Source organism: Pleurodeles waltl, chromosome 6 (genome assembly GCF_031143425.1).
Source record: "Pleurodeles waltl isolate 20211129_DDA chromosome 6, aPleWal1.hap1.20221129, whole genome shotgun sequence".
Lineage (NCBI taxonomy): Eukaryota > Metazoa > Chordata > Amphibia > Caudata > Salamandridae > Pleurodeles > Pleurodeles waltl.
Window position 1 is genome coordinate 962,379,193 of NC_090445.1, and position 27,986 is coordinate 962,407,178.

At 41.0% G+C, this 27,986-nt stretch overlaps 1 protein-coding gene across 9 annotated transcripts in view; it reads left to right on the forward strand.

Moving 5' to 3' along the window:
• BLNK (B cell linker) overlaps positions 1-27,986 on the forward strand; it is a 545,638-nt gene that overhangs the window by 325,866 nt on the left and 191,786 nt on the right. For all 9 annotated transcript variants that reach the window (XM_069239783.1, XM_069239781.1, XM_069239782.1 and 6 more), the window contains one exon: positions 5,825-5,890. In XM_069239783.1, the coding sequence (XP_069095884.1) occupies positions 5,825-5,890 (66 nt within the window). The remainder of the gene's footprint in view (positions 1-5,824; positions 5,891-27,986) is intronic.

Genomic DNA, 27,986 nt, shown 5'->3' on the forward strand with positions numbered 1-27,986 from the left:
TGGTCAGGTTTGAGGATGTTAATTTCATACATTAAATCTCAAAGATGAGAGTAGAGTTCAAATGTTCACTACAAATTAAGGGCCAAACATATGTAAATGAATATCAAAAACATGCTATGTAAGTACAGAATCACCAAATATTAAGAAAAGCTTCAAATGTGGGTAAATCATACAAGCATAATTCATATAAGAATTTCAGTTGAAGCAATGCAAAAGATAAGAAACAAGATCTGATGATCAGTATATAAATTTCTATCCTCTCGACAAATCACTGGGGGACCTAAATTAATCTAAGTATCCAAAACTGAGCTAAAGAGAATCTTAATTATCTCTCAGGAAATGTAGGAAAGTGTCAGCATAGCAGAAACCTCAGTAGAAGTTCTGATATAGACAGGTGTCACGTAGCAAAAAAACACACAAAGGGATAAAGAGGAGAGAGGTCAATACTCCTCCAAGTAACAAGAGGAAGCTGCTCTGGTCAGAGGCTAAGGCGAATCTGCCCTTGTCTAACTGAGTGAATACCAATTAAACCTACCGAACCTTCAAGAAGACTACGTCATCAACACCAGTAGTCTCCCATCTTCCTTTTACAGTTGGAATTGGCAATTCCCAACAAGTACTCATCCCATGAATCGAACATCATGACGACCTTGAGTGACTCTTGGAGCCTGGTACATAAACAGGAGTCTATTCTTCTCAGTTTGTTAGTGCTTCTTTGTCCTTGCCAAAGAATCCTCCTGCACTCCACTATCTCAGACACACAATATACCTTTCTTTAACTTGTAGACTCAGATGGATGCACCTGCAAATAAAGTACATTGCAATGCAAGCAAAACTCCATGTTGAAGGTTAAATACATGAAACCAACATTTCAAGCCTTTGGTTCTGCTAACTTAATATGCCATTTCAATACACATTCAAAATACATGATTATAAGTGTGCTTTCCAATTATACCTGAAAACAAAAAAATATACATGAAACATGATTATATGCAGATATATCATAGTACCATAGTTAGAATGCACCAGTATAAATTTGCACATGTATTACAATTTACCATGTTAAACACAAACATTAGAAACGGTCTGCAAGGGTACCTCAATTAACAGGTTAACCATCAAACATGTTAATAGAATCTTTGTCACTGAGTTTGGCTTCATTGTTGTTCCGAGTTGGTGAAGGTCCTTAGTTGCAGTGTTTAGATGTGAAGGCAGATTCCCACCTCATATGACATCTCTTATTAGGCAACATCTTTGAATGATTCTGTGGTGTGAATTCCCATCAGGAAAGCAACTCTCACAGAAAGTGAACACAAACATTTCTATTTATTAGAGTTGTTCTCCTAGCACATCAACAAAATTGTTTCTAATATCTACCCATACATTGTAATGTAGATACAATGATATAGTGCTTTATCGCAGAACAATGAGCTGAAGCACTTTGAGAAGAGGTGGAACACTACCCCATTGGCAGTAGCGTTATGCATAATTATAGGACTGCCCTGCAGGATGTGTGAGGGGCATCTAGATTCCCTTCATCTCATAGATGTTCATAGACCTTAGGCTGAATGTGGTTACCTATGAAGCATCCCCCTCTCTAGCCTGCAGGGGCTTGCATTACACCCCTTTCTATTGGGTGTGTTTGTTTGGAATAGTATTCTAATTTTAAAATTCAAGCACCAGGATATATCACTTTAGAACTACAATTTGGTAGTAACCATAGAGCTTGCAGAACTTAAACTGCAACGTCGACTACTATGACGAGAATTAGGCCTTTTTGTGATGACCATGCAAGGAAAATTGTATCTATGTTTCACGCAAATAGATAGATGATTAAACATGCAGACTAAATTGATTACCGCATGCCGCTTTGCAATCCTGCAAAGAGACTCGTGCCCCTCTCTCATCCTGGGCTAGCACCACACACCACCTTCTGTGAGCCTCAGCAAGGTGTAACAGTGTGTGTGTGTGGGGGGGGGGGGAGCGCAGGAACACAGCAGCCATGTTCAGAGATTCTTGCCTTCTCAGCCTGTGCTAGCTTAAGAGGGGTGGGAGGTGGTCAGCAAATTTGGGACATATTGTCACTTTAAGCGTGGTCTATACAAAGGTATTTTGGTGTTGAGTGCGACTGGCAGAGGCTGCGCCTTCAGCATCATTGTGCATTAGTCGCTGCTCTCAAGCGAGGAGTGCGGTGAAGGAGACAGAGCATGGACGTCATTTAGGGGTCAGCAGGAGTCGCAGCTGTGACCCCTGACCTGCCCTTTGCGACCCTAGCACTGCCTTTGTGACCCTTGCCCTCAGAGGTGATACATTCAGTGCCAGGAACACAATGACAGCTCGTCCTTATGGACGTCAGTTGGGGCTCTACTCTCCGTTCTGTGAATTTCGTATAAAATTTATAGTAAATATTAATAATGTTTATTCCCTATTAGTGTAATGAAAAATAGCCAAAATATACCCTTCCAAGGAGATTGAGTAAGTAAGAAATGTTTTTAAGTGTATGTTGGGTGCGTGCTTGCAGGTGAGTGTGTGTTTATGTGTGAGAGAGTGTATGTAACTGTGAATTTGTATGTATGTGTCAATATGTGTGGGTATAATCGGGAGTCAAAGGGCATGTGATGTCACTTCCGCTACCCCTGGCGTTTTGATGAATTGATGTCCATAAGTGAGAGCTGTGCATGTGCTCATCCCAGCCATCAGTTGAGAGATCTATGATTCTGGGTATACGGTGGGTATAAGCCTGAGGTCTGCACTGTCCATACCCTCTTCCTGCTATGCACGTTTTTTTAAATTTAAAATGCACGTGATCAAAGCCGCAATGATTTTCAAGTGCCTACAAAGAGCTTGTCGCTCTAGAGAACCAATCGAGGCAAATCCTTACCCTACTAGAAAGCAGTGCTTTAGGAAAACGTGGAAACGACCAAAAAACACTGCAGTATTTCAACGTTGCCATGCATAAACATGGAATACAGGCAGCGGAAAAACATTGAAGGGTAATTTTTCGAAGTTTTGCCCGGTCGTCCTGATAAGAACACTCTTAAATTCGAGGCAAAATGACGATTTGAAAGAATTGCGTTCTCAGGAGGGGTGTGCAAGTGCATCTCTGTAATGTTTTTACATTTTCATAATGATTAATTTAGTTAGCATAACTAAAATGTGTATTTTATGAGAGCAGAAGCATTTAGAGAAGAGTGGACTCTACCTTCTTTCCCGCATTTAAAGCAAGTCAGACGAATCTACAAGTTAACCTCTTATCTATCCGAGCCAGAGAGATGGCGCTGGCCCCCCATGAACATTCACCCAGCTCCGGTAGTGGTTCGTGCACACGCCTTCCCTTCTATGTGTCCCAGCCCTGCTGATTCTCAGTGGAGCATGTGAGAGAGAGGGCCATCTGTTTTTGTAAAGCTTAAGGTTCTGTAGTGTATGATTGCAGCAGTGGTTAGTGAGACGCCCTTACAGAAGGCACGCAAGAAACAATGTTGCTACTCAGTCCTATAGCGTCAATGGATGTTAATGAAGAGGAAGTTATTTGGGATATCAAGAACGCAGTTTATTGTGAAGCTTCGTAGTTTTAATCCTTAAATACTTTATTGTCACTTTCAGAAGGTTTCTGTGTAGAATGTAATTTGTATATTGTAAATTTCAATTGTTTATTATGTATAATTGATGTTGGAGCAAAATGCACAAACTAATGATGATGATGATGATGATGCAAAAACAATGGCTTGCTTACACATAACTTCAGGAAACAAGCGCTGGCAAAGTCAAGTCTAGCTCTCATCGTTAGTTATAAGGCAGACGTATTGGCTTTGCCTGTGTTTGTCGGCTGTCTGGATCCTCCTGGTGCTCTAAGCAGCAGGAGTGGCCCATCTGCAGGGTCACAGAGGAGCTGGCCAGTGCACTGGTGCAGTGGCCGGATGGCAGAGGATGGTAGCTGCCATGCCATGGAAGAAACTCCACCAGGTGCGCCCACTGTGTGAGCAGCGTCCAGCAGCAAGGGAGAGGAGCAGCCTCTAAACACTGAAAACATAATAAAACAATGATGTGTTCAATATTTTATGTCATACTTTGATGCTGTGCATAAAGCCATCTAATATTCTTCGTTATTGCTTCAGGGGTGTTCCTATTGGTTTTGTCTGTGCTTGAGAGCGAACCTAACACGTAAACCTCGACTACGATTTCCTAGTAACTTCTGTTATTATGGAATTATGAGATTTAATCACACCAATACACTTATGAGTGATAACATCTATAGCACTAGAAACATTTCAACAGTCAAACCTACCATATTTACCATTAAATACCTGAACGTGCAGATTATTGTACAGCAACCAAAATCCATGGTATACCCCATTTTAATTACACGGCTCCAAATAGATCATAACTATTGCACCCGATAAATTCCGAACAAAGAAGTATCGAATTTTATCCGGTGCAATAATTATTACATTCTACACTGGTACACTCAAATCCAATCCTTAGATGTCTGTCTCGTGGCTCCAGTTCACTGCTGCCGGACAGCCATTTAAATGCCAAGCATATGAAGAAAAACATGAATTATTATGAGCGAATGACCTTCTTTTCCGATGCAATAGTCCCTCTTCCTAATTGAGGTAGAATAATACACATAATGCACCTCAATAGGCAATAATAGAAAACCAGTGACCTTAGTGTACACCAGTGGACTGATCCACAGTGTGATTGACAATTCCTCTAGCAAATGGGTGAAACTTCCTAAACCGAATAAGACAATGTCCTAAGGAAGTTTACCCAGCACTCAGTCTATGTATATGTTTTATATGTCTAAAAACAAAAAAGTTCTTGGATGACACAGACCTAAAAATACTTCATAGACTTGAAAGTATTCTAGGTATGCTTAGGGGAGTAGCTTCAAGGAGGGTGTTTGGAGTGTTATGCGAAGTAATACAAGTATACACAGATACTTACATCTATTTCCGAGTATACTTTTACTACTTTGGGGTATTCACAAATCTGGTTGGAATCAGCATGGAACGCTGCACTGGGGAAGTGTTTCAATGTGGATTCCATGGAATACCATTCTTTCTGTATGAAGTTCTCATGAAGGAGGACTTTGTCTGGGAGAAATTTAATTCCCATAGCGAATGTACGTTTTTAAATTTTATTTTTCCTCATGGGGAAAAAAAATCCAGGGCTATCACTCATGGTTTTTGGTGCAAATATATATCTATTAACTTCTATTATTAAATCTATTAGATTTGTGGAGAGGGCTTTGGGACAAATACATATGCCTCAGGAAGGCATGCACAAAAGATTAGAAACATTTTTTCCATAAAATGTTTCAAACTTTCCATGTGTGTGCGACACTGTACAGCACACGGAAATGTTTTGAAGTATGTTTGAGCATAGTATTTTGCACAGGGATGATACCCTTCCAGCACAAAACCTATGCTAGACATTATGCATACACCTTTGCACTATGGTGCTAAGGTATGTGTGTGGTGCAAGGCTGCTAAATTCTTAATTGTGCCTGAACTTGGAAAAAAAAGCAGCAGAGCCATCACTTTGTAGATATGGCACTGTCCTGCTCACTTCAGCGCAGCAGCTTTGGTTACTGAGTTGCATTGCATCAGATATTAGTAAAACTACCTATTACAGTAGTAACATATAAAAAATGTGACCCCAGATACAGATCCGGGGCTTAACACAAAGTCATTTCTTATCCCCTCATCAAACTGCTCACAATTACAACCAAAGGGCGTGAGACAGAGGTTTATCAATGCATTGTTTGATTAATGTGCTTAATCCGTACACTGTTGGTAATTCATGGCTTGATTTCTTGCAGACATCTCCAGAAGATGGTACGTGATATAAAGAAAAATGAAGGTGGATTCATGGACAAGATCAAAAAGTAAGTCAGTTACGAGTTCATTAATATATCTCATTTTAAAATAGGAAAATGTAGCTCAATTTGGCTATAACTGATGATCTCGCCCCCTTTTCCAAAAGTCCCACCAGTGGTAAAGAGAGAAAAAGCCAGGCATAGCTAAGAAGGATATGTTTAAATGGGATAGTGTACGACAAATGTGCACAACACAAAGTAAATGTGCAATTTGATATTATTGCACACATGTGTGTATTTTTTCATGTGGTTGACAGTGCTTTTGATGTTCAGTGGAGATTAGTGTTTAATTTATTGCAAATGGAAGATTTGGAGACCAGACAACAGACTTCGACCCACAGCAAAAGAGATTAAAAATAACAGAAAAGGGAGAACAAAAGAGGAAATCAAAGATCGAAAAAAAGTGACGAAGGGAGAAATTAAGCATAAAAAGAGCATGCAAGAGTGTGATGCAGCGTCAGGAAGTGTAGTGGAAGAAGGAGGCATGAGGAGGGTTACCCCTTGTAATTATATCTGGAACTGTGTCATCCACAAACCACCTTCTTTGTCTATGAATTTTGAAACTGAAGTCAGGCAGCACAAAGAAAGCTCACCTTTGAAAGGTTCCTATAACACAAGTATTTCTTCCTTGTTCATAACATCATGTACCATTTACTTTTATAAATGAAACATCATACGTTTACATACATTGAATAGAAACTGCCCTTGACTTAATAGCAAACAACGAGGTCTAACTGAGCTGAGGACCAATAAAGGATGGAGCAGGAGGTAGTTCAAAGCTGCATGCGATGGGCACAAATAAATAGCCACAATTCTGTGGTCTGATGTTTGACAACTGATATTGTGTTCTTGTGACATAGTCCATTGTATCCTGGTGAATCTAACATGCTCCGATTTCTATTACTGTATCAAACAAAGCCTGTGGTCAGCCAGAGGAGTTGAACGCTGTGCCCAATGGTGCACTGAAAGCTTTGTATCACGAAAGCTCAGGCATTTGCTTTGGGCAACAGGAGATACAGGACAGAAATATCTTTTCTTTTAGAGAAACTATTTAATTCCATCCTGAATTGCCACAACAATGACTATCTAAAAGCACATGTATTAGTCACTGAGAAAAATTGTTGTACTGCCTTTTGTTCATGATCACTAATAACGTTTGGCCAATGTTGTGGACTCAGTTTTGTCTATGGAAAGACAGTCCAGTGCAGCTGTGAAACATGTTTATCAAGGGTACAATGTTATTTTAAATAACTAACTTGGTAATTTGCTCATGCATGTTTTGTGGGTGTATGCATAGGTGCTCAGAAAGGGAAGCTGGCAATTTCACATGCAGCAGCAAATCCCTAGGCTCAGCCTTGTACTGGCTTCATAGAAATTCAGAATACTGTGAAGTAAGTCTTCAACATAAGATAGGAAAGGTGTGTGAAGGATAGAGGGTGGAAAAGAGACTATGGTAATGCCTTTCTATCATTCTGTCTTCATTTGTTGTTCTATCATATATGCTTGGTAGATGCATGCTTTATGAAGGTCTGTTTATCACAAGATATGGTTGGTTATAATTTGAGTCAGGGGACTCTGGCAGAGTTATAGGTGATTCACAGAAAGTTGCTTTTGCATTACAGCTTGGAATGAGTACCATTCATGCTCCATCAGTGTACTTAAATAAAGGATGGAAAACCAGATGTCCTGCTATTTCAAGAACCACAAAACACATATTCACATGAAACTCACTTTAAATCAAATTCTTATATTGTAGCAGAAAAATATCTCGCAAGTGACTTAATCACCCCACAATTTCCGAATAAAGATGTTGTCATCTGTCATAAACATACTAAGTTGGTCCATTAAAACCAGTACCCAAACATGTGTAACAGCACAAGTTTATTATTATGAGAAAATATTACCGTGACACAAAATATCCCTTATGTATTCAAGCTGTAAAGCAAGATAGTGAGAAAAAGTGCACCAATCGAGACACCACATCAAAAAGGCAATCATGTAATTGCTTGTATTTCAATAGTCTCCGGTGTATCTCAAAAAGACAGCTTCTTATTGGAATTTAGAGAACATTTGTCAATACAGTAATTTTTCTCCATTCAAGACACAACAAGGGAGGTCTGTCTAATTGGACTGTCAACAATGTTTCAACCCTAACGAACAGTGCCAGAGTCTCATCAGGACAACAATGACCTGGGGAATAGTAGTTATTACTCTGATTGGGAGATTGCGTGTGCACAGCGTTCCTCATCATGGGAAAAGCTGACAGTTAGCCCAGGCCAGATACTAAGGTGACTAGAGCGACGTCTTGGGCTGTACATGGATACCATTACTTTTCACCTAGATGAGGTCCTTCAATTATCCAAATTGAAACACCTACTATTTCCCAGGTCATTTTTGTCCTGATGAGACCTTGATAATTGTACCCAGGTTCATGTGAACATTATGGGTTGCTCTTGTAGTTGTTTTTGTTTGATTTGAAGAACCACATCATTTCCTGTTAAAGTTTGAATTACTTTGTATGAAGGATGCCGTTGTTCGACTGGGAATTAAAATTACATGAAGATCCCTCATTGGACTGCACGTCAGAATATTTTATCCAGAAGCATTATCTGACATACACATTGGACCTCATTACAACCTCGGCGGTCTTTTCAAAAGACTGCAGAGGCTGCGGGAGCCAGAATACCGCCAGTGCCGGCGGTATTTCTGGCCCCCTATTACGACTTTTCTGCTGGGCCAGCGGACAGTAACAATTTCACCGTCCGCTGGCCCAGCGGAAAAGTCACATCAACATTGCTGCCGACTCATAATATAGAGTCGACGGCAATGCTGATGTGCAGCGGGTGCAGTAGCACCAGTCGCACATTTCACTGCCCGAAATTCGGGCAGTGAAATGCGTGACGGGACTATGCCTGGGGGCCCCTGCACTGCCCATGCCAAGTGCATAGGCAGTGCAGGGGCCCTCAGGGGCACCCCAAGTCCCCCTTACCACCAGCCTTTACATGGCGGTGTTCACCGCCGTGGCCAGGCTGGCGGCTGAGGATTATGACCGCCAGGTGAAAGCCTGGCGGTATTGTGGAAGGGCCGGCGGTATGCCGTGGCTATAGCGCCACGGTCATAATGGCTGGAGAAACACCACCAGCCTGTTGGCGGTGTTACCTCCAGCTAACCGCCGGCCGCCAGGGTCATAATGAGGCCCATTGTGTCCTAAATATTGTTTACTAAAATATTTACTAATTGGGTGCAATTTTTCTCTTAATAACCCTAGGGGCCAAAATTCTTGTATGCAAAATTTGGGACATTTTATTTATATCAGATCAGATTCTGACAACGGGTTGCATGGTAAACTATCAATGACAAAAATATAGTTTGCTATAACTATGGTGGTCTAAATATTATTTTCAAAATAATTGCAGTAATAAGTGATAATTTTCTCTAATGGGACAATATTTATGCAAATGACATTTAGGACACAATATCTGAGTCAGATTATATTTAGTCCATACCATACTGTACCACATGCTCCAGGGCTATGACTTCGAAGGGTGGAGGACATCTTTGATCTACACAGTGAAACTTAAATTGGTGTATGTTTTTTTTATGTGAAATAGTACCTCCATTTTTACATATTTTGTGCATCAAGTCAAAGTTCTTCATACGATGAGGACACAAAAGAATAGCAAAATGTGGGTGGAAACACATACCTGCACATTCTTAGTAATAACAAAACCCCAGGTCCTCTATCTTGTGTTTTGTTGAGGTAAGCCTTTTCCACCCCATTGATATATATATTAACAATCTGAATTAATATAACATATGACCAATCAGGGTCTATGTATTCACTACTACATGTAGAAGATCACACACATATTAGCCTCAAAACTATACTTTCAAAGGTCCGATATCAGTATACAGGTCTTACATTCTGATTGACCCAACTCTTCTTTCCTTGGTACCAGTGAATGTATGTATGATTTATTTTGTGACTGTCAATGCTTATACATGAGAGCACATGCAAACCTACTTCACTTGAAGCCATATGTTTAATATGCATTGTCTCAATTCCCTCCCCTCTCTTGTGATCTAGGAGGATACTATTTCCCTCTCCTGAGTAGCTCGTGCATGTGCTCTGTGTGTTACCATTTTACATGAAGCACGTCCACATGTCGATTTTGGGGAGCCTGCACACTTTCTGTTATTCACTTACTCCTGAGTACACAACGATGTATTTGTTCATTGGTGCACTTCTGGTGTCACCCTCTGGCGTTGGGTGCTAATTTCATAAGTCAAATAACATGTTCGTATTGGCACTGTGTCTCCTGTGGAGCACTAATTGTGTAGTACATATTCAGGTCTTCTGTTTACTACTAGTTTTTATAAAGTTTAATAGTTACAACCTTGGTTTTCGGTACCTCCTATTTCCTCACAATTAGTTTTTCATGCTTCTTTTATTGCTGTATCAATTTTAATTCATGTATCCATGCCCTGTTTCGCATTCCCTGATGCATTTCAGACTCCAATTGGTTCTTCGTCAGGGGGTGTCCCTTGAATCAAGAGAAAGCAATGTCTCTATTAAATTTTCATTCATCATGTAAAGCATGACATGAAAAATAAAACAACCAAAGTCATTATGTGTAACTCTTAGAAAGTGTTACATCTTTTCAGGGCTGGACTGGGAACCCAAAGCAGCCCTGGCAAAAGTGTTGGACCAGTGCAAGCAAAGCAGCTTTTGTTACTGGGGGCCGATATTGCAGAACATCTGCAAAACTTCCCCCCAGTAACAAAACCGGCCCCCACCTCTGCAAGCCTAGCTCTCCACCCTTCCAGCCTCCCAGGGAAACGCCCGATGCCCGCTACTGCCAGTCCGGCCCTGCATATTTTACAGATGCTGATGACAGCTCACAAGCACCATAAAGCATCCCTCAGACAGACTAGACAGTTGGTAAACCTTTGTGCAGACCTATTTGTTTTTGTAGATATCTTCGCTCTAAATTGCCACAGCTTTGCCATTCGACTTGGTTTGGTTTAAAGGCAAATGTTAAAAAAATAATAATGAAATTTACATGCTGTCTCTCATGAATTTACTCCAAATCAGCACGTGTATTGCACTGTGCAACTGTCTGTTCATCTCTGATGTCTTGAATCAGTAAGATTAAAATGTGAAGTCCAGATGAGCAAAAACTGTGTAAAACTGCAATAAAAACACACTAAAATCCCATTGTCCGGTCCAAAACACCTTTACTAGAAGTTATGGATTACTGTCACCACCTGCCCTGTCGAGTGGAATTGTACCCATAATAAACAGGGAACATTTTTTTTACTAGGAAACAGACATTGCTGGCTACGTTTCACTTTGCTTATGTGTGACATTTACAGGTTTTCAGGGTATTTGTGAGTGACATTTCACTGCTTTATGTATGCACTTTGAGCTACACTCAATAGCGTGTTCAAGAAAGCATGTCAGGGACCATTTTTTGTAGAATGTGACGAGCCTGAATTGCCTTAAACCAGATGCCCATGAAGTTTTGCGGTTACAAACTACCCCTATCCTTACTGGGTATAAGGACTTGATGCCTATGCTACCCAAGTGTTTCTTCCACTGTGTAAACCTGGGCCCCATGCTGATGAAGGATTTATTAAAACACAACTGATGATTAGTAATATTAAGTTAACAATAAACACACATTGCAGCATTTAGTGACAGACTGCAGACACAGACCTCAACATTTGCAGATGTGAACCATTCTGCTTACACTTTTAATGGCTCATTGTTTTGTGTTGCAAATGTCTTGGGTGTCTCATCCCTCAGGAGGTGAGTCTGGGAAGTAAAGGGGCCTTTTTTGTCTGTGGCAATGACAGGCCTAGGACTTCATTTCAAGTCGGGTGTTAATAGGAAATCATAAGTTATCTTTTTTCATACAAGCTTCTTTTTCCACAACTATCCTTGTAACTTGTCTTTCTCCTAGTCCAAAGACTGCAGCCCTTTTGACAATAGCTTGCACCAAATATGTTAATGTTCTTGATGGCAGGAGAAGTGGCCAAAAATTACCACTTTTTTCCAGTGCCACTCATTAACACCAAGAATAGAACTCGATTGGCTAAGAATGCCATTTGGGGTAATAAATATTTGGACAAATTACAAAGAATGTAACTTAAAATGAATGCACAGCTCTGTTCTTAGGCACATGATTAATTTTTACAGACCTTGTTATTATTGTGGCTCTAAGATGTCAGTCAGCGATGCAGTGTTGAGGACTGGGCAAAGTTTTTCTTCATCTTAAGCGAGTAATAACCTATGAGGGGAAGGTGCACATGGCCTCTTAGCTCCTGTGTATGGCCATTACTCACCTGAAACTGCTTAGTTGCAGACCTTTGCAAAACATTGCAAATGCTGCTCAGATGCAACTACTTGTAGAAGTGCTCAGTGAGGCTGCTTGCTGGTCTACTTAGAGAGAATGCAACTCTGTGGCCTGTGTGCCACAGGTACGGGAACCTGGGATGCACTTACACATTTACTACAGATCAGAAGGAGAATGCCATGTGATGTGAGGTAATTGAGCGCCGAGCCCCGAGGCCTCCGAAGCAGCTCCTCAATGTTACTGTAACCAACAAGAGTAAATTACATAGTAAACAACTTCACCAGGTGAAGCCTGATTTCCATAGCAACCAGTGACTCTTCCATGACCTGGACCCAGCTCGCACTTCTGCCTGATGCAGTATATCAAGTATGCTGATGGGGGAGTTTAGTTACCTAAATCACTATTCTCAGAGCTGCAGCTTGGTCACACATAGACTGGAGCTAGCAAGTTATGCTTGACCTTAGTGATGGGATGCGGACACCAGCACTATAATGTGTTACTTTAACCCATGATGAGTGGCACTTGGCAGGCTGGACAGATTGTGGCATAATTGCCCGAACTGATTTTGTTAAGACTCATTTTTTCTTACTACAATGGCTTCCCTTTGTTACCAAGAGTGAGAAAGTTCCTCTTTATGTGTTGTCACCCCCATTTTTTGTGGAGTGATGCTGCTGGTTTTTTAACTTTGCACAAAGGGGTACTGCTGTCCAGTTTGGCGTGTATGAGCTCTGGCCCATATAACATGTTAAAATTAGCTAACTCCTAATTGGCATATTTAAATTCCCAGTAGAGCCATTGTGTATGATGCAGGAAATACACTAGTAGCGTGGGAAAGTTACATGTCACCTGTGCACTGCAGAACAGATTGTGACATACACAAGGCTGACAATGAAAACATAGGTTAAGGCCTATCCATGTACCCTGACTCCTGCAATTTTTAGCCTGCAGGGGAACAGGTCAAAATAACCCTCTTAACAATAAAGAACCCTGTTGTTAAGTTTTAAATAATTCACCTTTAAGTAGGCATTACAGGAGGGTGAGGCAGCTGGTTCCATTACCAACCTGGTGTAATTTTGAAGGAGGTGACTACTCATTTCCTTAATCTAACCCCTGGCTAGCAGCAGCAACCTCCAATGGCAGAAAGTTGATGCCAATTTGGATTTGCTTCAAAATAATGTACTCTGAGAACTGTGCAGCAAGGTAAACAGGATGTGCTGAAAAGTGCAAAGGACTGATCCTACGAACTTTGTTGTCATTGGTTTACAAATGTCCAGGAATCACTCCCATCGCTCAGAACTCATCAGAACACTCTCTAGATCTTTAGATGAACAGACGAAGATTGGACTTGCTGTTTGAGACCTAAGTCCTGTCCCAGAGGACCTTGGAGTCTTAGAAGTGACCATGAGGAACTATTCCAGAAAGTCTGAAAGGTTGGACCTTAAAACATTTTTGGACTTCCAAGACCTCTTTAGTGTCTGGTTTTGAACAGACTTCATCGGGTACCGCTTCAGGTTTATTCCGCTGAAGGATTCTGAGCTTCATAAAAAAGACAAAGTCCAAAGGTAAAAATCTTGAGAAGGCGAAGCTTTCCCTGACAAAACCAGTGGCTTCAGTGGAATCTCATCGTATGGCAGCTCTTTACAAGAAATGGAAAGGGACTGAGAGAATATTTCTAGCTAGTTCATGCCATCTAGCACACTCAAAGACTCAAAATTATGGATTTGTTTTATTTGCATTTCTGTAGGTTGACTAGGACAGCTGAGATGTAGGTCATTTAAAATCAATTCTAAAGCGATCCGACCAGATTATAGGAATTTCTGGGTGTTGATGTTTTTGAAGGAATTGAAATCTAGTGTGTCACCTTTTATGTATATAGGTCCTTGCACAGTCTTCGAAAAACTGATGTAAACCAGAGCAGGATTGAGAAAAAAGCCTATTATAGTTCTTCGATTCTAGCTATAGGTTGAAATGCCCCAGCAGTAAGGCATCAGCATATAGGGTTACAACAGTGTCATTTGAGTTGTTTAAGATTTTTTCCAAGTGGATGGTAGCACACTAGTCCCTGTATGTGAATTGTGGAGTCAGATGACTGAGAAATTTGAGGCTTCGCAGCCAGAACATGCCAAGGAAGAACATGAACAGGAAATCCTCAAAATGTTCTTACACATGCCAGCAACTGCCCCTTACCCTTTAACCATCTGTCTGTCTTGGTGTATTGCATAATACCCTGTAGGAGCCACGTTTGAGATACTGATCCTGTATTCAGCACAACATCAAGATTCTGCTAGGCAGCAAATTTCTGGTTGAGCGTCCCCAATAATATTATGGAGCTCTTGCTGTCGTTTGACTCTCAATCGTCAATTCAGAAAAAAGGCATGTGATGGCTGCAAGCTATATTAAGGGCAATCATTTATGAGGGCATGTTAGAAGAAATAGTAAAAAGTAAAAAGAATGTATCCAGAAATGGGAGCTGTTTACAGGTATAATATTTTAAAAATGATTTTAATCCTTAGGCAATTGTTAACTGGTCGGAGGTAATTTGGGTGCAAAAACCCCTTAATACACATAAGATTGAGTGAGGGGTTCCACTGTATTTCTGTGGTCGATTCAGTCTTTTTCATCAAAAATTAAAAATAATAGTTGCAAATGTCTTTTGTGCCCTATTTGCATATTTTTAGTATATTTTGCTCCTTTGTTTGCTTTTTTTTTACCCGCAGATAATAGCTGGTGGTAACAGTGTACAAAACTGGAGCCCATGAGTGTAATTTGCACTTATCATGCAAAAGACACAAATTCCAGTTAACAATTATTTTCACCTTTATTTTCCAAATGAAGCCCCAGGTTTTAATAATCAGCACAATGGGAACATAAAATCAACATCATCGGATTGAAGAGATTTCCCTTTGCTGCCAGAAAGAAAAGTGAGGGTTAAAGGAAAAGAAAGAGCTAGATTCAAAGCTTAATTTGAACTGGTAGTTACTGTGGGGAACACCAACACTTATTTGTGGGGACTGGCACTTATTGTTCATTCATGAGACATTTTGCAAGTGCAGGAGAAGGGCAAACACACAAGAGGGAGGAAGAGAAAGTCTGGAAACCACCACAAAGGGAGAAAGCAGGACCCTGGAAGAGTGAAATAAAGGGACAGGGAGTGCCTGGCAGTGGATTCAGGACTACCGGCTTTGGTTTTCAGTGCACTGGCATTTAATTGCACCAGTCACAGGCTTCTGAACAGAGCTTCAGGCGCCAGCACTCTTCTGTCACAAATTAAGCACTGGCTAGATTTCTCGGAATTTGTCCAAAATGGAACAGTTCAGAGCATCGATTTAAGAGTCACCTCAAGAACAGGGACATTTTAAGGATTTTGGGGGCCCTGGCCAAAACATATGCCTGGGGCCCCTGTTCCCAACAACTTGATGATTTATGATGCAGTGTGAGCTCTTTCAAGCCCTCTTTGGCCAGGCCATTGGCAGTGCACAGGCACACTCGTCCAAATTCAAAATATGTTTGTACCTAATATTCAAGGATTGTGACGTGTTTTCAATATTGTATCACAGCAACTGCTCACTAATATTACTGCAAATAATCTCTGACACCCTCCCTTTTCTCATATGGGAGGTCCTGTTTTGCTCTAAAAGAAACTTTCTTTATGAATGTTGCATGAAACATAAACACACGTCTCTGAAAAATGTCTGTAATAGACTCTCACACCTCAACAACATTAAAAATAAAGGAAAACGGTATTTACATTTCTGTTTAAGAATCATTTAAGGTCATCAGGGCAAGACTGTCTGCAGAATAGAGATGGCTGTACCAGTGCTTAGTTTGTAAATAAAAACGTGCCAGTGCCCAAAGCCCTCCTCTTAAACACGCAGCTGCTGCAATTAAATGTGCGAACACGGAATACTGAAGCAGCGTAAACCTGAAGCCATCCGGGGGCCCTTTAATCCATTTGAAGCTGCTCCCTGCCCCTTCAGTTCACTCTTGCAGCTTTCTGCTTTTCCCCTTTGTGATACTTTTTCATTTTCCTCTTCCTCTGTCTTTCCCTTATGTGTCCTTTGCTAAAAAATAAGTGCTGGTACTCCGCACTGGAAACATCAAGCACACAATAAGCATTTGGGGCCCCCTGAAAGACTGAGGCCCTGGGTCACAGCCCACTTTGCCCATGCCTTAAAGCGTCTCCCCTCAAGAATTCATTAAAGGTTTTCTAAATGCAAGTAAACAAAATATGCACAGCTTTCACAGCTGTGTCATACAAATATCCATTGATATAATCTCTTTGGGGCTCATCTCCTTGGGAATTAAGAGTAGTTTTTAGGTTAAATTTGAAAGAGATAAAAAGAAGACATTGGTCCTTACTTTAAAAGGTAAAACAAGTGTAAACGTTCTTAACAAAGGCTTCTGGCGCATCAATAGAAAGAGGCAAGAACTGGTTGTGTCTGAAGGCATGACAGGCTCACATTGCAGAACAGGTCAGCAGTTTCCATTACATTTGAATTGCATTTCTAAAATATTTTCAGGTCCCCAACTGCAACCTTTTTTTAACCCCTTGGGTGCCTTGGAGGTAATGGTTACGTCCTGGGCAGCACTGCTCGGGTGCCCAGGACGTAACCGTTACATCTTGCACCTGGCTCATAGGCGGAGCGCTAGCGCTCCCCCCATGAGCTTCGAACCCACCCCCCTCAGAGCAGGGATGTAAGGGGAATCGCTTCCCCTTCCACCCCGACTCTCTCCCCCCCAAGTGACATCTGTTGACGTCAGCTCACGATCCCGCGCTGACCTCATCAGAGGCCACCCCCATCGCGTTGCAAGCTCAGCTTCCGGCTTAATCAGAAGAGAAATGCAAAGTATTTCTATTCCAATCAAGGGGTTGGGGGGCGGCACAGAGACATGAAAGGAAAGGAAAGGCCTTTCTTTTCCTTTCATGAATCTTTGAGCATTTCTGCAGCCCGATCGGGAAGCAATCAGACTGCAGAAATGCCCACTAGAAACTAGGGATTTCTGTTTTGAAATAAAAACAATGAAGGGCGGCGACGCCTTGAGCAAGATTTGCTCCCTTGTTGGTGGACACATTTTTTAAGTCTTTTCTGGCACCAGTGATTTTTTTTATTTTTTATTTTTTACAGATGGGGAGCGACCCCTTAGGCAAGGGTCAATCCTCTGAGGGGCAAATTTATTTCAGTCCATTTCTGCCCCCTTTGGGGGCAGATCGGCCTATTTCTATTAGGCCAAACTGCCGGGGGGAGGGGGGGCAGAAACCACTTAGGCACCAGGGATTGGTGAGTGTGTGTGTTTTGTTGGGGGGCAGCACCTTGGGCAAGGGTCACTACACATGGGGGCACATTACTGTTGGCCATTTCTGCCCCCGTTGGGGGCAGATTGACCTATTTTTGTAAGGCTCATCTGCCCCCAAGGGTGGCAGAAAGGCCACCAGAGACCAGGGTAGACTTTTTTTTAAAAAAAAGAGGGTGGGGGTATGCCCATACCCCCATCCCAAATAAATGGGGCCAAAGTTGTTTTGCTCATCAGTGGGCAGATGGGGCAATTACCCCTGATCCTGCCCCTGGAGGCAGAAAGCCTACTAGATGCCAGGGAATTAAAAAACAAAAAGGGGGTAACAGTCTTTCAGCTGTCCCCCCGCACACTAAAACATCTTATCCCATGGCAAGCAAGCAAGAGGACATTTGATTATTTTGGGTTTTGGTTTTACATTTGGGCCATGAGAGCTTGTCTAGCTCTCAAAATCGTCCCACTTGGAATGGTGAGGGCTGCACTTTTTGGACTTTGGGACGCTGCCATCTAGAAAAAGCTACGAGACCTATACACATCTGAAAACTAAACATCTGGGTGACTCCAGGGTGGTGTGCTTCACATGAACCCTCACCATTTTCCTTCCCACAATGCCCTGCAAACCTCCAACGTTGCTTGAAATCACACATTTTGCCCACATTTTTGTGATGGAACCTTCCGGAATCTGCAGGGATCCACAAAATTCCTACCACCCAGCACTGTCATATATATACCAATAAAATTTCGGCCCCACTTGCTAGCCTAAAAATGTTTTTCTTCCAAACTGCCCTTTTGGACCCGCTTTGGTTCCCCCTCAATTTGGACATGTTTTGGCTCTTCCCTGTCACAGGCAGTTGGCCCACCTACACAAGTAAGGTATCATTTTTATCAGGAGACTGGGGGGAACATTGGGTTGTAGGAAATTTGTGTCAGACGTGGGAAAAATTTGATTTTTTAGCTAAATTTGAGGTTTGGTGAGGATTCTGGGTAAGAAAACACTGGGAGATCCATGTAAGTCACACCTCCCTCGACTCCCTCAGGTGTCTAGTTTTCAGAAATGTCCGTGTTTTGTAGGTTTCCCTAGATGGCTGCTGAGCCCAGGACCAAAAACGTAGGTGAACCACCCCGGCACAAACAGGTAGTTTTGTATTTCATAATTTTGATGCGTCCACGTAGTGTTTTGGGCAATTTCCTGTCACAAGCACTAGGCCTACCGTCACAAGTGAGGTACCATTTTTATCAGGAGATGTGGGGGATTGCTGGGTAGAAGGAAGTTTGTGGTCCCCCTCAGACTCCAGAACTTTGCAGCACCAAAATGTGAGGAAAAAGTGGTTTTTGTTTTACAAATTTTATGGTTTACTAAGGATTCTGGGTAACAGAACCTGGTGAGAGCACCACAAGTTACCCCATCCTAGGTTCCCCTTGGTGTCTAGTTTTCAGAAATGTCCAGCTTTGCTAAGTTTTCCTAGGTGCCGGATGAGCTGGAGGCCAAAATCCACAGCTAGGCACTTTGGAAAAAACATGTCAGTTTTCTTTAGGAAAATGTGATGTGTCCAAGTTGTGTTTTGGTACATTTCCTGTTGCGGGCACAAGGCCTACCCACACAAGTGAGGTACCATTTTTATCAGAAGACTTGGGGGAATGCTGGGTGGCTCCTCTCAGATTCCAGACCTTACTATCACTGAAATGTGAGGAAAAAGTTTTTTTTGTGTGCAAATTTTGAGGTTTGCAAATGATTCTGGGTAACAGAACTTGTTGAGAGCCTCACAAGTCACCCCATCCTGGATTCCCCTAGGTGTCTAGTTTTAAAAAATGCACAGGTTTGGTAGGTTTCCCTTGGTGCCGGCTGAGCTAGAGGCCAAAATCCACAGCTAGACACTTTCCCAAAAACAACTCAGATTTCAGTGTAAAAATGTGATGTGTCCATGTTGCATTTCCTGTTGCAGATATTACGTCTAACCACACAAGTGAAGTACTATTTTTATCAGGAGACCTGGGGGAACACAGAATAGAAGAACAAGTGTCCTTCTCTACATTTTTTCCTTCCAAATATAAAATGGTGTGTAAAAAAGACGTCTATTTGAGAAATGCCCTGTAATTCACATGCTAGTATGAGGGCCCCGGAATTCAGAGATGTGCAAATACCCATTGCTTCTCAACACCTTATCTTGTGCCCATTTTGAAAATACAAAGGTTTCCTTTATACCTATTTTTCACTCTTTATATTTCAGCAAATGAATTGCTGTATACCCGGTATACAATGAAAACCCATTGCAAGGTGCAGCTCCTTTATTGGCTCTGGGTACCTAGGGTTCAAGATGAACCTACAAACCCTATATATCCCCACGACCAGAAGAGTCCTGCAGATGTAATGGTATATTGCTTTAAAAAATCTGCAATAGCTGGAAAAAGGTATTGAAGAAAACAAGGACAGAAATGACTCTTTTTTCAACTCAATTTCAATATTCTTTTTATTTTAGCTGTTACTTTCTGTAGGAAAATCTTGAAGGAGCTACCCAAATGACCCCTTGCTGAATTCAGAATTTTGTCTACTTTTCAGAAATGTTTAGCTGTCCAGGATCCAGCACTGGTTTTGCACCCATTTATGGCACTAACTGGAAGGAGGCTAAAAGCACAAAAAATAGCAAAAATGTCCCAGTAAAATGCCAATATTGTGTTGAAAAATGTGGTTTTCTGATTCAAGTGTGCCTATTCCTGAAAGCTGGGAAGATGGTGATTTTAGCACCGCAACCCATTTGTTGGTGCCATTTTCAGGGAAAAACCACAAGCTTTCTTCTGCAGCCCTTTTTCCCATTTCTTTTTAAAAAAATGAAATTTTCTCTGTATTTTGGCTACTTTCTTGGTCTCTTCCAGGAGAACCCACAAACTCTGGGTACGTACCTCTAGAATCCCTAGGATGTTGGCAAAAAGGACACAAATTTGGCCTGGGTAGCTTATGTGGACAAAACGTTATGAGGGCCTAAGCACGAACTGCCCCAAAATGCCAAAAAAAGGCCTGGCACCTGAGGGGGGAAAAGGCCTGCTAGCGAAGGGGTTAAAGTGAACTCCTGTGCCCCAGAGAATCCTGAAGTTATATTTGTCTCCCATCAAATTTGTTGTGCAAGAGTGAACATGCATTGCAAGTGTGCTAATGTGTTCATTAACTAGGAAGTAGGCGTTTGCAGTTTTAACTGTTTATGCAAAACAAAAATATTTCTTCATATATTACTTGCAATAACAACTGTATATGATATATCAGCTCATTCACTGGTATCATATTTCTGGCTTATTTAGTACAATGCAATGTTGATGACAAACTTGTAAATTATACATTCAATTTTACAGCTAAGTGTTATATCTTCAGTAGGTTTATCACTTAGTTGTTCACAGACAAAAGAGATGAGTTTTTCTCAGAGAATAGCCTAAATATCATATTTAACACTGAAACTCACACCATGTTTCTAACCCAAGATCAGCCCAAATAGCCATTCTCAAACTTTGCCACTATTTAAGGAGGGAGACTTGGACAACATGTGATAAATTCCTCAGCATATTAAGCTTTACTCTTTTATAGATGTCCCACTACCTGAAAACTGGATCAAATAGTGTGCCCTTCATTGGTCCTAATTATTGAGAGTGCCATTGGCCTGGTAAGCTTTTCCATGCTCTCTGGGCAGATCTTCCCTCTTCTAAATTGCTGTTTTTGAAAATGGTAATCTAGAAGATGATGGCTAATGAGGGGCGCTTCATGAATATTGAATTTGGTGGGGCCGAAATCCATGTACCAAATTACATTGTGTGAGTGAGCATAGCACAAGAGCTGGCACCTCCGCCTATCTCAAAGGGAATTTAGGGATATTGTTTTCTAATTAAGCATTTAAAAATTTTGCAGTGAATTTCTAGCACAATTATCCTATGGAAGTTATAAAAAAACAGCAGTTTTACAGATCTATTTGAAGAGCCCCTCATAAAATATTTCAGGTACATTGCCTGTATGCAAAGCTAGACTGACCCTGCCCAGACATCAGGGTACCACACAGGTTGGCTTAGAGTATTTTTCAACTGTCTACCACAGTCTACTGGCAGTATAGAGGGCACAAGGCATGTGGACGCAGGTAGATGAAGTACCCCCCTAATTTTAAAGCAGAGTTGATGCCCTCTGAGCTTGAGGCAGAGAGAGGCTCAATGTGTGCCTTTTACTAGAAACAGCAACTCACAGTGGAACTTTGCTAGTGCTCTGCCACACTAAGTGGCATCACCAAGCATACTTAACCCCGAGGCAACCTTTTCCTTGAGCCTTGGTAATGGCTGAGAGGGAGTTATGAACAGGTATATGTCCACCATTGACACCTTTGTTTCTTGTGGATGTTAAAAGGAAACAATGCTGTCATGTTGGTTTAACATATCAACATGGAAAAAGTGCAGAAAAAACAAAAAACTCTTCAAAAATATACGAAGTGACTTCTGATCACCCTGCGGAAACTGCAACTTTTCAAGGTAAAAACCATTATCTACGTATATTTACATTAATTCACCTTGTGTAGCAACCCTTCTTCTGCATCTTTGAGTGTAAGGTGAGTCTGTTCCTTTAAATTGATGGCTACAGTAAGCTTGTGACATTGCTTCCTGTGGCGTCCCACCATGGGATGTCATAGCGCACTGCCTATGCTCATTAGTCCTCCCACCTTATGATGTAGTTAGTACTTGTGGCCTGGCAATAGACCTAGGCTAACAACTTCCTAGCAGCCAACCATCAGTGATAAATACGGAAGAACTAGAGCCTCAGCTCATCAGCTGACACTCAATCACAGACATAGAAGGATTAAGATACCAATGTTGACGGTTCAGGTCAGTGGTTCTCAACCTGTGGTCCGGGGACCCCTGGGGGGGTCCGCAAAGCCTTCTCAGGGGGTCCGTCACAGCTTAGAAAATTAACAAATATTAACAGATTAGGTCCCAAGCTTTCAGTAATGACTCAGTGGGAGGTCCCCGGATTCCAATTATGATTCAATGGGGTTCCCCAGATTCCAGTAATGATAAAGTGGGGGTCCACTGAAGTCAAAAGGTTGGAAACCACTGGTTTAGGGCTTCTTGCAAAAGGCTAAATGTCCACTACTTACTAGCCATTCCTTAGCTCCCAGAAGCAGGAGGCTCAACATAGCAACTCCGCAAGTACAGGCTCAAAAAGAAGTAGTAGAATGGCCGACTCAATTAATTGATTGAGTGAAAGGCTGCTGGGGTTGAATCAGTACAGCGTATGCACACTTAAAAAGTAAACGTCACAAATAAAGGCAACGCTATGCAACACTGCTATCGCCCCTTGCTTGGCTATTCCATTCTCCAGCGCACTATTTCCTTCTTACATCTTTAATTCTGCACGTATGTCAGAAAAATATGGCACTTTTTAAAATCGTATTTCCATGGATTGTGATAGGAGTGTGGTAATGATACCTTACAGAGTACGCTATTTCAAAGTCTATTGCTTATTTCCGAAATGGAAGCTGGTTAGCGGTTTGGAGACTCATTCACAGGAATATCCATTAGAAATGATTCTGTGACTACAAACAAATGGGTAATTTTAAGGCACAACTAATTTCCAGGTATAAATATAATTTAATTATGTATTTATAAAATTTAATTTGTGCAAACTGACGCACCAGGGGTGTTTCATGTCGATGCATCACTTTAACAACAGTGCTCAGCATTTGAAGTGATACAGATTACACGGCCAAATAAAAACAAATAAACATTGGCAAAGCCAACAGACCTGGCCCATGCGCCATCCTGTGTGCTGTAGTGGGGAGAGGTAAAATATGAATGCAACAGGATCTAACCAATTATTGAAAACGGCTGGCTGCAAGCCCCTATGAGTGTGTACATTACACATAATATTTGAGCAAAATCAAAAGGTTTGATTAACTCCTGATTTAAGGAAAGCAGCAGTGCTGGAAATGGTATTCTGGGAAACACATGCTGACAGGGAGAGAGCGTGGACATGACCACTCCTTACCCCCATTGTTCTCCATCTTGTCATAGAGTGGGGTGAAGTCATGAAGTTGCTGACCCAATGCCACCTTGTGATGATAGGGGAAGTGTAGGGTAAGTCTGAAGTGACTCACTGCTATAAATTCTCATGGGGTGATTCTGAATACATTGCCTGAGGCTACGTTCTATTGGTGGCACCCTGACTGCGGCCTTCATAACCCATAGCTATAAAAATGTATGGCTGAGCAAAAGCAAGTCTACTATCATTCTTGTCTCGGGTCTATGCAGTGGACCATAATGAAGTGCAAAGAGTCAGACATCCATGCATTGAGCAACGTATTCCACAGTGAGTACACTAATGAAAGCTTCAAAATAAGGTGGGGGGAGCTCGAATGCTTTAAAGGATGAGACGCCGCTGGGCTAATCAATTGCATTAGTGCATTTCCAATTTCAAACTCCTCTGATCCTAGCAATCAGGTTCCAAGTCTAATGGAAGCAAGGCTACAGCCGTCCTTTTGAAAGTGGATGAGCCCTTCACAACCGGGACATTTGTGAAGCCTGTCTGCTATTTCTCAATCTTTCAGTGTCCTTTAAATTAATATGTCAATAAAGAGATTTTATGCTTGACAATGTCTCTGCAAAATACGTAGTTAGTGGTATTGTTCTGAAATGATTGACATCTTGCACAGAGAAATCAAGTTGTACACAAAGGGGTTTGACTATCTAACCTTCTTCCTGTACACTGCAAGGACTGATGCTATTATACCATGTTTAACAATTACACTGAATCACCTGATTGCCTATTAACTGAAAATGATATTGCCATTAACCAATATGCAATGTCACCCACTTATGCATGAGATTGGCCTCCACTGGAGATATTACCAAGCTGCAATCCATCACAGATGATGTATAAAATGGAATGCTACATTCTCTCTGAAGTTAACCCCAGCTAAAACTAAATTTATACTACTTTATACAGGAGAGAACAAATGAGACCTATAATGAATAGAATTAAGGAAACAATCTAAAATCATTCCTTCAATAGGACAGTTAGTAAAATACTTAGGATACATGCTTGACAATCAAATGAATTTTCAAGACCTCATGTTGAAATTAAATAAATTAGCACAGTTACTATTGCATCTACTTAGGAAAATGAAACCTGTGCCAGCATTCGAGAAGCACAGAATACAAGTAAGACGTTCATGGAATCCTGACTTGTCGATAGCAAAAAAGCAAAAACATCAAACAAAGCCATTCTAGAAAAAGGAATGTGTTTTCATAGAAGCTGTTGCTGACCCCCTCTTTACAACGATGGAGAGAGACCATAACACATACATTAGTGATTATAAATGTACGCCTCTGCACTTCTTTATACTATTACATGAACTACCTCTTGTTCAATACAAATGAATTACATTGCATTTGTAAAGCACTACTGTTACCCATAGGGCGTCCTGGTGCTGGCAGATTCCCAGTCAACAATAGATGTAATTAATAGAGCAGAGCCTCAGCTAACGTGTTTGGAACAATCGTGTTTCCATCTTTATCCTGAAACTGCTGCAATCAGAAGAGTAATGGATTGACAGGGATGAGTGTAGTAAGGAGGCAATTCATTGAGACACGTTCAATTTGTTTTTATTGTGGATTAAGGTTTATGCCAAACTAAAACACAATAAAATAACATTAAAATTGAATATATAGGAAAATCAAAACAACCAAGCTCCCTTTTATAAGTGTTGCCAATATTGTTGTTATTTTACCTCAGGAGACAACAAGGCATGAGTGGAAACAACGACTTGTTGATGTAACTGCAACCAACTAGACCAGTCGCAATAATCTGCTTCACTCAGATGCTTTTTGTTTATTGTCTGCTTGTGAGGGAGATAAACACACAGGATTCCTTATGTTCCACAATCCTTTGTCCTCCAAGAGAAAGGAACCTTTGATATCTCTCTTTACCAGCACTGGAGCAGAATATATAAATAAACCTCTGCAAACCTTCCTTGGATTTTTATCACTACCCAATTGCCAACTTATAAATTCTTAACCTCAAGGATTTTAGCTGCAACAAATTGCTCCTTCATTTCACCTTGTTTCTTCAATACCTATAAGTCAACTGAAATGTCTCCAGAAACACCATTTTGACTATTTTCACTATCCCTTACCTACCATCTACATCTTAACCATTCAGGTAAAAGGTTGGTGCGTACTTTCCTACCTCTGAGTAAAGTGAACAGTGAATCACCTGTGGTACTGTGAGGTGTTGTGTTGTGTTGTAACTCCAAATGTTGTTTGCTTATAAATTCCTGCACATCTCCCCCCGAAGAGACTGCTGTCTGGATACCTTCTTTGACTATTCTATTCCCTCTCTCAACTAAGCCATTAGATGTTGGTGAGTTCAAGGCCACCTTAAGATGTTGTATGTCATTAATGTCTCAGAAGGAACACATTTTGTTGGATAATGTTCCATTATCTGTAACAAAGACCTTTGGTGAACCCTCCACTACAAATACACATGTAAGAAATGTTATGGCATTGTCAGTGTTGGGAGAATCACTAAGTGTGTAGTACACCCATTTAGAATGGTAATCTATCAGCAGTATTAAAAATTTGCTATTTTTCGGTAGTACTTCGTATGGTCCAGAGAAATCCAAACCAACTTTATCCCATGGCCTATTGGGAAAGGTAACGGGATAAAGAGGTGTATCCATAGTTTTCCATTTCTTGTCAGGCAACAAATATTCCATGCAATTATCAATCAAGGATTTCACTTGTCTTTATAGAAAGGGCCACCAGTAGTATTGTTTAATGTACATACAAGTTTCATCAACTCCTAGATGACCTTGCTGTGCATTATTAATAATTTCCCTTCTCAAAGTTCTGCGACGAATTAAACAGGTTGTGAAGCAAAAACATGTTATTTACCACTGAAAAGTCAGTGGCTACTTGGGAAAACGTTTTAGATCACCTGACAGCTTCCTATTCTCAGGCCATCCATACATAAAGAAAACCTTTCACCTAAGCAAGTTCTGTGTCCTTGGCATATTCATGTTATCACACGTGTTCAGAAATACACACATTGCTTTCAACCACAGCATCAATTGCAGCCACAACACACTCAGTTTCCTCCAGCACATGTGAGTCCTGTTCACTTTCCAAGGCCATGCGAGACAGACAATCAGCTCTGAAATGTTTACCTCCTGGCAAATACTTTACAGTAAAATTGTATTCTTGTAATTTGGAGAGTAAATCAACTAGTCTCGCTGAGGCTTTGTTTGACCTAATACCATTGAGTATATGCATTAGAGATGTGTGGTTTGTAATCAAGTTATTGTAAGGAGGCAAGACAGCGAGGCGCCTTGAATTAGTTTTTATTGTGGATTAAGAACATCTACAAACAAGAGCGTCCAGTGTCTGTAAGGTGAGTCCAGCACTGAAATACGTTGCCAGTCTCAGCAGAACCAATCTGCTCCAGAGCGTGGAACACTTACATATATAAATAAGTTATTCATACTGAGCAAGTTCATGTGAGCATTTCATTACAACACAACAGTGAGCTTCAAAGTTTAGCTATAAGGAATGTAAAAGAGCTACCGGTTGTCTGCAGAGCTTGATGTTAGGGACTACCAACTATTGAAGAGCAGAAGACCACAGATGACAAGTTGGAAGACAGCACAAGAATGTCTTCCTGATAGAAAGTAGTAGGTGAAGTCTGTTGTAAATAAAACAACACGATATAAATAAAAGCAGTACTAATTAGACCTCTTATCAATAACAAGGTTTCACAGTGTGGTGGGTGGAAGGTTGAAATAGCAGGAATTGATGAAAAAATGCTTCTATTCGAACCTGTAAGAGTGCCCTGACCATATAGATTTCAACTCCTTAGAAGCAGTAAGAATTGAATTAGGGTAATTTGTAACCCCATTTTATTATTCAATCTGTGAACCATTAGTTTTAGCAGATACTGGACTAATTTCAATTCCTTGATACTCAAAGCCAAATGATTGTCAAGGGTATAAGGTTCATACCAGAAAGTACTGGAATCACAGCAGAGAAATCACCACCACAGGGACCTGAACTGATCATTAGTACCCAGAAGTTAAATTTCAGGGAAAAAAAACCTTCATGTTTCCTGACTTCACAGGTTCTGGCTGCTAGAATTGTCAAGAATGAGCGCCAGGCAATTGGTTTAAAGCTTGTTTTAAGGCTAGATCAGACTCTCACATCCATCTTTTATGGTGAGTTATTTTACCATTATATCTTAACTTAATAAATTCATAGTTACAATCTATGATGTTACCGTTACAGCCTTCCTGTCACGCCTGTGTTTACATATGATTGAGTCAAAGCACATTATACGATTTTGAGGAATTAGAACTTATCACTGGACGATTTTATTCTGCATCAAACAAATAAAATGAAGGTGAAATATATCAACCTTACTAAAATGTCTTCAACTCTACTTT